Source organism: Epinephelus lanceolatus, chromosome 16 (assembly GCF_041903045.1).
Source record: "Epinephelus lanceolatus isolate andai-2023 chromosome 16, ASM4190304v1, whole genome shotgun sequence".
Lineage (NCBI taxonomy): Eukaryota > Metazoa > Chordata > Actinopteri > Perciformes > Serranidae > Epinephelus > Epinephelus lanceolatus.
In genome coordinates, this window is record NC_135749.1 from 31179246 (window position 1) to 31193608 (window position 14363).

A 14363-nucleotide genomic window follows, 5' to 3' on the forward strand; every position below is an offset into this window, starting at 1 on the left:
TGTCCATGAATTGATAGCAGCTCCTCATCACAGATGATCTAGTTTAAATAACAATTTAAGTATCCAAAAGATAAAAGTATCCAATATTTCACACAGGAGCAAAGATGAGAGAAAAGTTTGCCAGAAAATTTTGAACATCATAATCTTATTTTCCCGCATACTGGGGAATTTTAATGCTCCAATTTGTGCCTTTTTTGCATTAATTCACGGTGTAAATGTAAATTGTAAAAAACAAAAGTCCAATGCTTCCTTTATGTGACGAGGGGGGCGTGTCCCTTGCATGCTTGCAGGCGTGTTGTTCTGTAAGAATATTCAAAACAAGTTGCAACATGAAACCCATGTGCAACTTTGTCTTGTGTAACTGTCTGGATTGCTACAATGTTTTATGGTCAGGGAAGTCAAAATGATACATAAAGGAGTTCTGTAATGTACAAGCATGTCTAAGGTGAAGTTAAATAATGTCAAGAAAACGTATTGTTTTGTCAAAATTATACAATGTCTTTAAAAAACCTACCATAATTTGATTAATAAGAATAAGAATAGTGATGATGCACTGTGGTACTATACGGTATGTGAGCGAAAACCTCGAGTGCGCTTTGTTTCCTGTCTTTCCAACAGCCTCTGTTCTTCAACTTCCCCTGGTGACTCATGACGACTAGGACGCTCAACCAATGCCAAATTTTCTGTTCACTGTCCCAGCAAGCGAAGCGGGTTGGAAGGAACACGAAGGAGATCGTGGCGGAGTTCGATTTTCAATTGACATTTTGAGCATCTTTGTGGTTCTTCGTGTACTTAATCAAAATGAGGAGGATCATTTTACTGCTGCTTCTCTGCCACGCTGCGTCTGCAAGTAAGTTTTACCGACACTAAAAACGTCTGTAGTTATAACCGTACTTTTAAGATACTGTGTCGGCTGATGTCGAGTTGAAGCGGAACTATACCTACACCAGCAGTCTCTTTGGGTTGTTGTAGGCTACATACGTCTTATGTTTCCGGACGAATTTATATAGAATTATTGATATAGGCCTACATTAATTTATTAGCCTACTTCAAGTAATTATACATTGTAGACCCTACTTGTGTGTTTTTTTTTGTTACAAATATATGTTGTTTAATCTGATGTCCTCTAACCATCACCACCGTCAGTTGTGGCAATAGGGCAACCCAGGTAGGCTCATGGATGTCACCCTACTTGTCAATATGCGTACTGTTTGAATGTATTAAAACAGTAATGGCCCTTATTAAAAGGGTATTTGCATAAATTACACCACTTTATTTGTGAGTATTTCAAATAAATTATGAGAAAAGTGAAGGTTTATGCCACAGCGGTCCTAAATTAACATTGGTATTTACCAATTTATGTTACCTTTAACATACCATTACCTTTTTTATGTTTCTGTAATGGTTAATACACCAGTATGTAGAAGCTCTTTAACAGAAATGATATTTTTAATGCTAAAATATAATTATTATTGTTATCCATGAATTTTCAAATTTACTGTTTTACAAAAAAATTGAAAGAAAATTGTAAAACACATAATTATTTCTTGATTAAGATTTCAAATTAGTTATTTACTTGCATTCCTAAACAGAAAAATTAGTTTTAGTGGTTGAATGTTATGCTTGATTAATTTCTGACTCCTCTGAGAAGCCCATGTGAGCTGGTGTTCTGAAAGTTTGCTACCCACTCAGGATGAGCTACTGGTAGCTCATCCTGTCAGACTAGTCTGATGAACTAAGCCTCTCACTCGTAATGACCTACCCTGGCAAAAACATTGTTTAGTAGCTACTCAGGTCAGATATGTGTAAGAAGCAGACATACAGCCTATATAAATGTAATTATGAGTAGAGTAGCTCATTCTGTCAGGTAGGAAATATCTATCAGAATGGACTACTACCTTTATAAATGTAATTAAAAATATGGTAGCTCATTCTGTCAGGTAGGAAATATCCATCAGAATGGACTATTACCTCTATAAATGTGGTTATAAGTAGAGTAGCTCATTCTGTCAGGTAGGAAATATCTATCAGAATGGACTATTACGTCTATAAATGTAATTAAAAATATGGTAGCTCATTCTGTCAGGTAGGAAATATCCTTCAGAATGGACTATTACCTTTATAAATGTAATTAAAAATATGGTAGCTCATTCTGTCAGGTAGGAAATATCCATCAGAATGGACTATTACCTCTATAAATGTGGTTGTAAGTAGAGTAGCTCATTCTGTCAGGTAGGGAATATCTATCAGAATGGACTATTACCTCTATAAATGTGGTTATAAGTAGAGTAGCTCATTCTGTCAGGTAGGGAATATCTATCAGAATGGACTATTACCTCTATAAATGTGGTTATAAGTAGAGTAGCTCATTCTGTCAGGTAGGGAATATCTATCAGAATGGACTATTACCTCTATAAATGTGGTCGTAAGTAGAGTAGCTCATTCTGTCAGGTAGGGAATATCTATCAGAATGGACTATTACCTCTATAAATGTAATTAAAAATATGGTAGCTCATTCTGTCAGGTAGGAAATATCTATCAGAATGGACTATTACTTCTATAAATGTAATTAAAAATATAGTAGCTCATTCTGTCAGGTAGGGAATATCCATCAGAATGGACTATTACCTCTATAAATGTGGTCGTAAGTAGAGTAGCTCATTCTGTCAGGTAGGGAATATCTATCAGAATGGATTATTACCTCTATAAATGTGGTTATGAGTAGAGTAGCTCATTGTCAGGTAGGAAATATCTATCAGAATGGACTATTACCTCTATAAATGTAATTAAAAATATGGTAGCTCATTCTGTCAGGTAGGAAATATCCATCAGAATGGACTATTACCTCTATAAATGTAATTAAAAATATGGTAGCTCATTCTGTCAGGTAGGAAGTATCTATCAGAATGGACTATTACCTCAGTGCGACATTTGTCTCTGATGGGCACATCATGTCTGAAATCTGTTCCTGCAAATGGAAAGGAAACTTACATTTGCTTGAAGTCCTACCTGACAGAATGAGCTACCATATTTTTAATTACATTTATAGAGGATATGAATCCTATTGAACAAATTTGTAGATTCAAAGATTGATTATACAGAAGTTTAATCTAAAGCAAGTCTGTGAGAGCTGCTAGAAACTATTTGGAACTCAATAACAAAAGAGACTGTCGAAAAGTACATAAAAACAATGCCAGCAAGAATGCAAGCTGTTACCAAGGCCAAAGGAGGCCATACAAAATATAAAGTTTTTTGGTTATTATGTGTGAAAAAGGACTATTTAGTTGTTTCAGTTTGTTATTTTAATATTTATCTTTTCTCATTTTTATGACAGGTGGTCTAATAAATTTGTTAAGCAGTACATATTACACACACACACACACACACACACACGTATATATATATATATATATATATACAGTACAGGCCAAAAGTTTGGACACACCTTCTCATTCAATGCGTTTTCTTTATTTTCATGACTATTTACATTGTAGATTCTCACTGAAGGCATCAAAACTATGAATGAACACATGTGGAGTTATGTACTTAACAAAAAAAGGTGAAATAACTGAAAACATGTTTTATATTCTAGTTTCTTCAAAATAGCCACCCTTTGCTCTGATTACTGCTTTGCACACTCTTGGCATTCTCTCCATGAGCTTCAAGAGGTAGTCACCTGAAATGGTTTCCACTTCACAGGTGTGCCTTATCAGGGTTAATTAGTGGAATTTCTTGCTTTATCAATGGGGTTGGGACCATCAGTTGTGTTGTGCAGAAGTCAGGTTAATACACAGCCGACAGCCCTATTGGACAACTGTTAAAATTCATATTATGGCAAGAACCAATCAGCTAACTAAAGAAAAACGAGTGGCCATCATTACTTTAAGAAATGAAGGTCAGTCAGTCCGGAAAATTGCAAAAACTTTAAATGTGTCCCCAAGTGGAGTCGCAAAAACCATCAAGCGCTACAACGAAACTGGCACACATGAGGACCGACCCAGGAAAGGAAGACCAAGAGTCACCTCTGCTTCTGAGGATAAGTTCATCCGAGTCACCAGCCTCAGAAATGGCAAGTTAACAGCAGCTCAGATCAGAGACCAGATGAATGCCACACAGAGTTCTAGCAGCAGACCCAAACTGTTAAGAGGAGACTGCGCAAATCAGGCCTTCATGGTCAAATAGCTGCTAGGAAACCACTGCTAAGGAGAGGCAACAAGCAGAAGAGATTTGTTTGGGCCAAGAAACACAAGGAATGGACATTAGACCAGTGGAAATCTGTGCTTTGGTCTGATGAGTCCAAATTTGAGATCTTTGGTTCCAACCGCCGTGTCTTTGTGAGACGCAGAAAAGGTGAACGGATGGATTCCACATGCCTGGTTCCCACTGTGAAGCATGGAGGAGGAGGAGTGATGGTGTGGGGGTGTTTTGCTGGTGACACTGTTGGGGATTTATTCAAAATTGAAGGCACACTGAACCAGCATGGCTACCACAGCATCCTGCAGCGACATGCCATCCCATCCGGTTTGCGTTTAGTTGGACGATCATTTATTTTTCAACAGGACAATGACCCCAAACACACCTCCAGGCTGTGTAAGGGCTATTTGACCAAGAAGGAGAGTGATGGAGTGCTGCGGCAGATGACCTGGCCTCCACAGTCACCGGACCTGAACCCAATCCAGATGGTTTGGGGTGAGCTGGACCGCAGAGTGAAGGCAAAGGGGCCAACAAGTGCTAAACACCTCTGGGAACTCCTTCAAGACTGTTGGAAAACCATTTCAGGTGACTACCTCTTGAAGCTCATGGAGAGAATGCCAAGAGTGTGCAAAGCAGTAATCAGAGCAAAGGGTGGCTATTTTGAAGAAACTAGAATATAAAACATGTTTTCAGTTATTTCACCTTTTTTTGTTAAGTACATAACTCCACATGTGTTCATTCATAGTTTTGATGCCTTCAGTGAGAATCTACAATGTAAATAGTCATGAAAATAAAGAAAACGCATTGAATGAGAAGGTGTGTCCAAACTTTTGGCCTGTACTGTATATATATATATATATATGTGTGTACAGTGGGTGGACATTTCTATGTATGTATTTTATGGTTTGTTATACTGTGTTTATAGTGCATTTTAAAGTAAAACTTTTTGGTCCACAGGGAATTAATTAGCTGATCATATATTATTGTAAGAAATTATGAAATTATTTTTATTAACTTTTACAGTTCATCACTCTCTGAAGTATTTCTACACTGCATCTTCTGGAATCCCAAACCTCCCAGAATTTGTGGCTGTTGGGCTGGTTGATGAAGTTCAGATGTTTCACTATGACAGCAACACCAGGAGAGCAGAACCCAAAACGGACTGGATGAGTGAAGTCACAGCAGACCCAGCTGCCTACTGGGAGGGGGAGACTAGAGTCTGTGAACATCACCAGCAGCTCCACAAAGCCAGCATGGAAATTTTAAAGCAGCGCTTCAACCGCAGTGGTTTGTTTATGTTTCACCTTTTAGTCAAAAATGTGTTCTTATCATGTTTTTTGTTATTAAGTTGCAAACATATATACAGTGTATACCACCACCCCCAGCAAATTTATTGGAGGCTGACAGGACTGTCTTTAAGAGGCTGTGGCGTGCTCATTTTTTAAGCCAGATATTACTATTATGTGGAATGAGACAATCTAAGGCATCACTGGTAACAACCATGTCGTCAGGAAGGGGGCTAAATAACGCTCTAAAGTTAGGCAAAATTCTGGTGAGGGAAAAACTGGCAATATGATTTTTAAAGAGTGCCCTTGAACTCTCACCTCAAGATAGCTGAATAAAAATGGGTTCTGTTTGTACCCATACCCAACTATACTGGTATTAGTGTATGCATATCAGATAATTAGTAATATTAATTGTAAAATAAGAACTCAAGGTATATCAGCATGCGATTCCTTAACTCTCATATTAGACAACATTTTCAGCTAGCCTTTATACTACAACAGCATAATAGAATTCCTGAAATTCACTTTTGACTTTTGGTTATAGTGTGCCACCCTAAGATTTAAGTTGGCCCCATCTGGCCACCCTGATGAAAAATTTATGGAGGCACCACTGATGACTGGGCTATGATCTCACTCTGGTTTACTGTCTGTCTGTCTCATTCTCAGGTGTTCACACTGTCCAATGGATGTATGGCTGTGAGTGGGACGATGAGACTGGTAGTGTTAAAGGTTATGATCAATATGGTTATGATGGAGAAGACTTCATATCATTTGACGTGGAGACAGAGACATGGATCGCTCCAAAACAACAGGCAGTCCCCACCAAACACAAGTGGGATCATGACAAAGCTTGGATGCCACAGACAAAACATTACCTTACTGAGCAGTGCACTGACTGGCTGAAGAAGTACTTGCACCATGGGGGGAGTTCTCTGTTGAGAACAGGTAGAATGACCTGAATTACATGACCTGATGTTGTTTCATAGACACACAGTGTTGCTAAATCTTGTATAGTTTTTCAAATTCTACATAATTCTACGGATGTTGTTTTCCTTCTCTTTCTGCCTCTCTCCCCGAAAAGCGAACAAAAAAGTAGTAGTATGCTTTAGGTGTGTTGAAGGTGAAGTAAAATGTAGGCAATAAATGTATGCCGTTGATATTGCTGTCCTTGCTGACTACTTTCCTAGCTGAAGAGACCCTGACTTGTGGTGGATGTTCTAATTATTGGCATTATTTTGAGGATTTTAGTATAGGTCAAGATCAACTTTTGAGGTACATTGCAGAGGGGGCGAGAACATGGTTATTTTGACACATTTTAATTTTGTTTGGCCTATTTGTCTCGATTAAGAATCTTATTTGTGCAACATCATTTTTGTGTTACTATTGTAGATCTTTTGAAATACCAGTGCAGCACAAAGGAATGATAGTAATAATCAAAATAATAAATGATCACTCTTTCTCTCTCTTTCTCCCCAGACCGTCCCTCAGTGTCTCTCCTCCAGAAGTCTCCCTCCTCTCCAGTCAGCTGCCACGCTACAGGTTTCTACCCAAACAGAGCCATGATGTTCTGGAGGAAAGATGGAGAGGAGCTTCATGAGAATGTGGACCATGGAGAGATCCTCCCCAACCACGATGGATCCTTCCAGATGAACAGTGACCTGGACCTTTCATCAGTCACACCTGAAGACTGGAGGAGGTACGAATGTGTGTTTCAGCTCTCTGGTGTGAAGGATGACATCATCACCAAACTGGACAAAGCAGTGATCAGGACCAACAGAGGTAAGACTTTGATCAGAGGTGGTGTAGGAGAGACACACACACACACACTTGGTTTACTGTATTCATGTATTTCCTGTATTTCATCAAGTTTTGTTTCTTAAATTGATTTGTTGACAGCTACTTTATCTTGTTTATATGCCTATGTACTGGCGACAGCTTTGGCCAGAGGCATTATGTTTTTGGGTTGTCCATCTGTCCCCTGTCCCATTCTCATGGAGTCTGTGACCTCACCAAACATGTTTTTGGCCATATCTCAAGAATTTGTATGCTACTAATTATAACAAAATTTTACACAAATGTCTAATAGGACAAAATAATTAAGTGATGCCTTTTTATATTCAAAAGGACAAAGGTCCGTGTCACTGTGACATTTTGGCATCCACCTTGAAACTCTGCTGATTGTTGAGATCTTCTGTGCTGCCAGGGGGCAAATGTTCGTGACACATCCATGTTTTAAAATATGTAGCTTCTTTGCAGCAACATCCACATTTGAAGCACTGTCTATTGTCATGGCTCCATATGAGTCTGGATGGACATGAATGTAAACTGCAACTGCAACTTGACTGGTTGGCAGACACATACAAACATGAGGCGGTGATTCTAGTTTGTTTATTATTTTTAGGCTAAGATCATTAAACCAGTGCAGGTGCCCTCCTCTGAACACAGAAAAGGGTTATCAGCAAATCCCTAAAAAAGAAGCACGTAATTTTCCTTAGTTTTAAGACAAAGATTTAAAGTGCTTTTAAAAGAATGTGCTGCCTGTTTACTGTTTACTTAGCTTTGATTAACACAGAACAATGCCAGTGAAATTTACAAAACAATTTTTGTGCATGTTTTTGTGTTTTTTGGTTTGTAAATTTATTTTTTCATATATTAGATTTTAAATCAGTGTAAAATATATTGTTCAGAGTTTGAGAGCTTTTTGTCTGTCATGTGTAACCACTGTAAGCATGGCATTGACTGAGCTACTGGTCAGTTGTACAAGAGTACATGGAATTATTGAGTAACAAGGTCAATGTATGTATCTGTCATTTTAATCAGTTTTAAGTTTATTGGCCACGTATGCTGACAGTTAAAATGAGCTTTCAGTATGATTGTCAGAAGAGCTCATTGTGCCAGAAACCAACAGTATGGGACAGAAACCAACATCAACATACAGCTACAGCATACAGCTGTCTGTATACAGGATTATGGTCTGGTTGTTCTCTTCTAACCTGCTTCATCTGTTCAGGTTGTGACCATTTTGTGTTGCTTTCTGCTCAACAGAGAAACCCACTGACATGACCGTCCCCATCATTGCTGGAGTTGTTGTTCTCGCTCTCGTCCTCATCGCTGTGATCGGATTTGTCATTTACAAAAAGAAGAATGGTGAGACTCAAACAAAAATACTTTGTTTCAGTATTTTGGTATCAGACTTTGAATTGATGGTTTTATCCATATTGCAAAAATGAGCCAAATTTAAATTTCCAGCACACAAAAATCTGTTTTAACAAACATTAAGTGCTGCAGGGCTCAGAGTTTCAAGATAATGTGACTACAGTGTGATGATGTAAGGGAGAGGTTTGAAGACATAATGTACAACAAAAGGCAGAAGAGATTTATTTATCAGTTTGAGTGAGTGGAGGAGATCACTGAAAAGATTGACAAATTGTGACGTTTTCAACTGTAACAAGAAAAATGTTATGTCTTTTCTTTTTATTTCAGCCAAACGCCCTCCATCTCGTAAGTAAAACTCCTTTTTATTCTGTTTTTCTCTGACCTGATATTCACTATTCATTTTTTTGCTGAAGAACTTTTTTAGGACTGTTTCCTGTAGTGTGAGCTGTTCCTAAAACACAGTGGATGTGGGCTAACAGTGTGTTTCTGACCCTACAGCTATAAGCAACCCTGAGGTGTTGGAGGAACTGAATCCAAATGCATAAATGGCAAACACACCATCCTGCACACAGTGAGTTTCTTCATATGGGACTTGAACTGTCCACACCTGTTAAACAAAGTGGTTGTTTCCTTATCCACAGTAAAACATCTGTGACACATCATAGCTGTCAAAAAAATCTTTGACTTTCAGTTGGTTCTCCACAACAAAGGTGAAACTGTTTGATATGAAGTGAGATTATTAAGAGAAAGGCACAGATACTTTCAGAAACCTTCACATCAGCTGGTCAGATACAGTCTAATATTAAACACTTAAACTTTGACCTTTAGAAAAAAGGGACACTAATTTATTAAATTTGTGCTGAACTAAATTTTTAAAAATGATTGTACTTCATCAGCACAGTAGGTTCAACACTTCTTTTATAAAATGTTAACACTTAAATGACTGAATTGTGGATATTTGATATTTTGTTATAATATTTTATTTTAAATGAAACTGTAAATATGTGGCTTTGTGGAACTGAACTCACCAAACATCTATGGTGAATTATTTTTTTTCTATTTCATGTAATATTTTTCTTATTGTGTCTTTAGGTTTATGGATACATTTTGCACTGGATCACGGAGCGGTGTCACCACATTCTCCTCCATAAACTGAGAATCCACCAGTTATTCATCAATCATATCATAAACTGATAGAATCAAGGTTGGGAATTAAAAAAAACAAAAATGTGAAAAATTAGTTGGCAAATATCATGAAACATAAATGGTGACATGAAATCATTGCTCATCCTCTAATAAAATATTGCCTTAACTGTTGGTAAATCAAATAAGCACGATTATTTTTGGAGAAAAGTAAAATACAACTTTCAAAACAATGAAAACATCACAGTGCTCTTCACACATACATAATAAAGATTTGTGTATAACTTTAAAACCAATCCACCATAGTTACAGTTTGATGCTTCTGCTGTTGGGCTTTTCTGGTTAATGTGTTATTGGTAATTCAGTTTCAACCAGTTGAGAGTTTTCTTTACTATTTATACTGAGAAAGTCATTATTTGGTTCTCTGTCTGTATTCGATCACTGAGGGCAACACTGCAAATCAATCAGCAACATCCAAAAACATGCTATGTAAACTGAACACTAGACACTAATTGGACACTAGATTTCCCGTAGATGTCAGTGTAAATGGTCATCTATCTGTGTTACTCCTGGTAATAAACTGTACTCCACTCGACCCTCAGCGGGATGATTTTTTGTATCACTGTTGTGAATCACACGTATCACAACATGAAATCACACAAACAATGATAGGTTGTATCAATGTTGCCCACCCCTATGCACACACATACACAAAATATAAACATCAGTCCAAATTTATTTTCCAGTTCTGTAAATACTCTGTTTCCTTAAAAGTGATAACATGTTTGATTTTACTCAAACAGAAACAAGTAAGTTATGTCGTTGAGGTTTTTCTTAATCAGGAGTATGTTGTTGTTTTTTTGTTTCATTATATCTATCTTTTGAACTGTTTAAGCTTCTCAGCACACTGATAGAAATGTTCTTGAAAATATTTGCTACTATTATTTGGGGACAAGGGATGTTTTCCCTCTTGGTTTTGTAACCATAAAGAAATTGAACAGCGATGTTCCAAATCACTTGTTGTGTTGGTTAAGTTGGTGATTGTCAGATGAAGTTGCCTTGCTTTGTGTACTTTTGATTTGCTTTTCAATAAAGTGTCTAAAATTCCACATTTCTGTCTGTTTGTGTTTCCACATATTTGGTCACAAATCTGTGACTAGCTGTGATTATTTGAATACTGAGTATCCACTATTGTCACAGACTAAATGAATGTTGCTCTGACCTTTAGATGTTAAACAAAGGACAGGAAGAACACAATTATTTTGCCAAACCTGTGATTCTTTACAGAAAACTTAAGGTGCAGTTCGAATTTAAACATGACAATAAAATTATATGGATGATTAGTTTGAGACCTTTTTTTGTGGAACTTTTTCATTTTGTCTCTCGAATGGTTTGCTTCTCTGTTAAGAAAAATCAAAACACAAAGTTAAGATATTTGTTTAACATAGCATATTGGCTTACAAGTGAGACATAGAGTAAAGTAAATATTGTTTCTCATTGTGTGTATGTAGTATATATTTTATAAATGTGTATAACAATGATCCACTAAGCTTTTCTTGACACTATATATCCGGACTCAGAGTGGTGCTTTGGAATTCCCCTGAAATAACCTGTTGTACTAAAATCTGCCTGGCAACTGATGACACTACAGCCGACAGGAAATTTTCCAGCTCTGTGGCTCCTCCTCAGATGTTCACCAAGTGGCAGGAGGAGTAGAATTATCTTGCCAAACCTGTGATTCTTTACAGAAAACTGTTGAATCAAAAGCAAATATGTCCCTCTTCTTTGTGGTATAGTACAAATGTTAGTGTAGATATGAAGAATCTGATTATTAATTTTCATGTGGTATAGCAAAGGCAATACAAAAGAAATGTGCAATTAATGCATCAGGTTTGCCTCCATGTCCATTGTGGAAGAACCCATTGTTCACTGCTGGAGAAAGACCCTTACTTATAAGGAGTGGGAAAATCATAACATCAGGATATTGGGACAAATTGTGAAGCAGGAGAGAATAATGACAGTCAGTGAAACTGAAGTTAATTTTAGTCTTAATAAACTGATTTTTCTTGTTTTTTGTTTTTTGTTACAGTATTTTCAATCTCAAGGTCTTACACTGGTCTCAGATGAAGATATAGAAAATAAATTAAAAGAGAAAGTTAAACAACAATGGGAATATGACCTAGGTAAACACTTTCCACTTGAACAATGGGACACTATGATATGACATAAAACTATCAAAATCTGTTAGATATACACTTATACAGATGAAGATTTTGCACTGGACATTATACTTAACTCCACACAAGCTGAATAAAATGAATCATAATACATCAATCCTATGCTGGCATGGTTGTGGAAAGAGAGGACCCTCAATACATATGTTATAGCACTGCTCAGAGAATAGAAAATTATGGAAAGGACTCCAAAATGTGTTATGTTCAATGCTAAATGTGGCTGTATATGCCCAGAAGTGTGTTTGCTGGGAGTTAAAGTGGATGGTGTAAAATCTGGAGTAATACAATGTCTGTTAACACTGGCATTCCTTTCTGTAAAAAGGATTATTCTTATGAATAGGAAATACAGAACCTAAATTGTTTTTGTTCAAATAACTGGCTAAAGGATTTTGTAGAATATAGAATAGAATAATGATGGAGCGTGCATCCTCAGCCCTACAGGGGTTTTATAGAGATGATTTAGATGGACCATGGATCATCATCAAAGAATATATAAACAAGAAGGATATAATTTAGTTTAAGAACTGTTATGAATATAAGCCCATACCAGCATAGGATTCCAAACCCTTTAAGTAGAAGGCAGAAACCCTCTTAAGATATACAATGATCTCCTAAGCAAGTATATTATTACCGATGTATTTTAGTCTGTAATCTCTGGTGAACTGTCTTTGTGTTGTGTTTTTGTACAGTGTTGTGTTGTGTTTGCGTGGTGTCTGTATTTGATCGTTGTGGTATCATTAAAATGTAAATTGAAAGAAATTGTCTATTTGTCATCTTTAAAAGCTTACAGAGTTTTATTTCTTCAACATAATTTTTGTGTTATTTAACTTTTTAAAATACCAGTATGGTACACATGAATGATAGTAAAAATCAAAATTAACTGGGATGTTTCAATTATTAAAGTTAACATTTATATAATGTCCTTGAAACGTGCTCTTGATTCTGCAGTAACTACATGAATTTAGTGACGTGTGACAATGTATTTCTGTTTTGTTTTACAGACATTGAACAGCATTGGATGTTGTCACTTTTATTCTTGTGTCACTGTTCAATAACACTTCTGATATTCTGACTCTTTTCGTAAATCGACACATAGCTTACTGTTTTTATGTAACAGCCCTATAATATTGTATTCAGTGTTCTCACAGAGCCTTGATGAGCATGACCCCAACCTGTAGCTGTAATAGAGCAAGTAAAAGTAAACTAAAGTAAAATAAGAATAGAACAAAAAAAAAAAAAAAAACGCCATTTGGAGACAAAAACATTCAAGGTAAAGTAACAGTGATGTGATTTATAGCAGCAGATTCAGCCATTCTAACAGTGTACACCAGACTGTGATTAAAAAATGGTACTTAATAACAGAGATATGACATAAGTAAGATATTAACAAAGGTATTTTTCATTGGTTACTAATGTGAATTGTATCTGTTTAAAATAAATTATAATTCCTGGACAGATTTAGAAACATTTTTGATTGGACCACAGTAGAAGTTCTCAAGTAGGCCTACATGAGTACAGTGGCTGACTTTGTATTTCATTCCGAAACGAACAAAAATTTAATTGGCAGATCAGATTTCTGATGAAATCCTTCTTTTGCATTTTAAAAAATAATCCAGAGAAAAGGCTGTTGTTGGGCATTTTAACATGGGGGTCTGTGGGGATTGACTGGCTTCTGGAGCCAGCCTCAATTGGACATTCAAAGAACTGCAGTTTTGGGCACTTAGCATCAGATCCTTTTTTTTTTTTAATCCGGAGATTGCTGCTTGTTCTGATCATAGGTTTCACTTTCTCCATGGTTATTTCCTCAACTGTAGTGCTCTGATCTTATATCTAATGAGCAAATTCTTTACCTGAAGTGAAATCTTATCAAATGGGGGTCTGTGACTGAATGTGTATCAATTTAGGGGACCTTGAAAACCACTTTTCTATCATTACACTTGGTGTGTGTGTGGTGGGATTATTGAGGACATGACTGTATAGAGTGCAACATCCCACATTTTCACTACAACTTGTACACATTAGGGTTTTTCCATGAATTAAGTGCTTCTGAGAAAACAAACAGTTGTTTATTTGTTGTTTGTTGAAGGTTCAGGGTTGTTTTAAAACATAAAATGATTTTTCCCGAACTTGTTAAAGGTATTTTTTTTTAGGTTTCAGGGAGCAGTGAGGCTGTTCATTGACACTAGTAGGAGTCTAAAAGGATTTTATTTTATTTTGTTCCTCTTTAATTGATGTATACACGAGACCAGAGTCACGGATCATTATGATGTTTTGACAGGTTGACGCCAACAGAAAGTCAGGTGACATCATCAGGTGGTTTCCCATCAGGAGTTCAATGGCAGGTACATAA

At 36.6% G+C, this 14363-nt stretch overlaps 1 protein-coding gene across 1 annotated transcript; it reads left to right on the top strand.

The window, feature by feature from the left end:
- Positions 1-685: 685 nt before the first annotated feature.
- LOC117263583 (class I histocompatibility antigen, F10 alpha chain-like) lies at positions 686-10888 on the top strand. The gene is made up of 8 exons (XM_078175877.1): positions 686-850; positions 5218-5481; positions 6147-6425; positions 6957-7259; positions 8526-8627; positions 8964-8981; positions 9135-9207; positions 9729-10888. Exons 1-7 carry the CDS (start codon positions 802-804, stop codon positions 9179-9181), a joined length of 1062 nt encoding a protein of 353 aa, XP_078032003.1. The 5' UTR covers positions 686-801; the 3' UTR covers positions 9182-9207; positions 9729-10888.
- The last annotated feature ends 3475 nt before the right edge of the window (positions 10889-14363 follow it).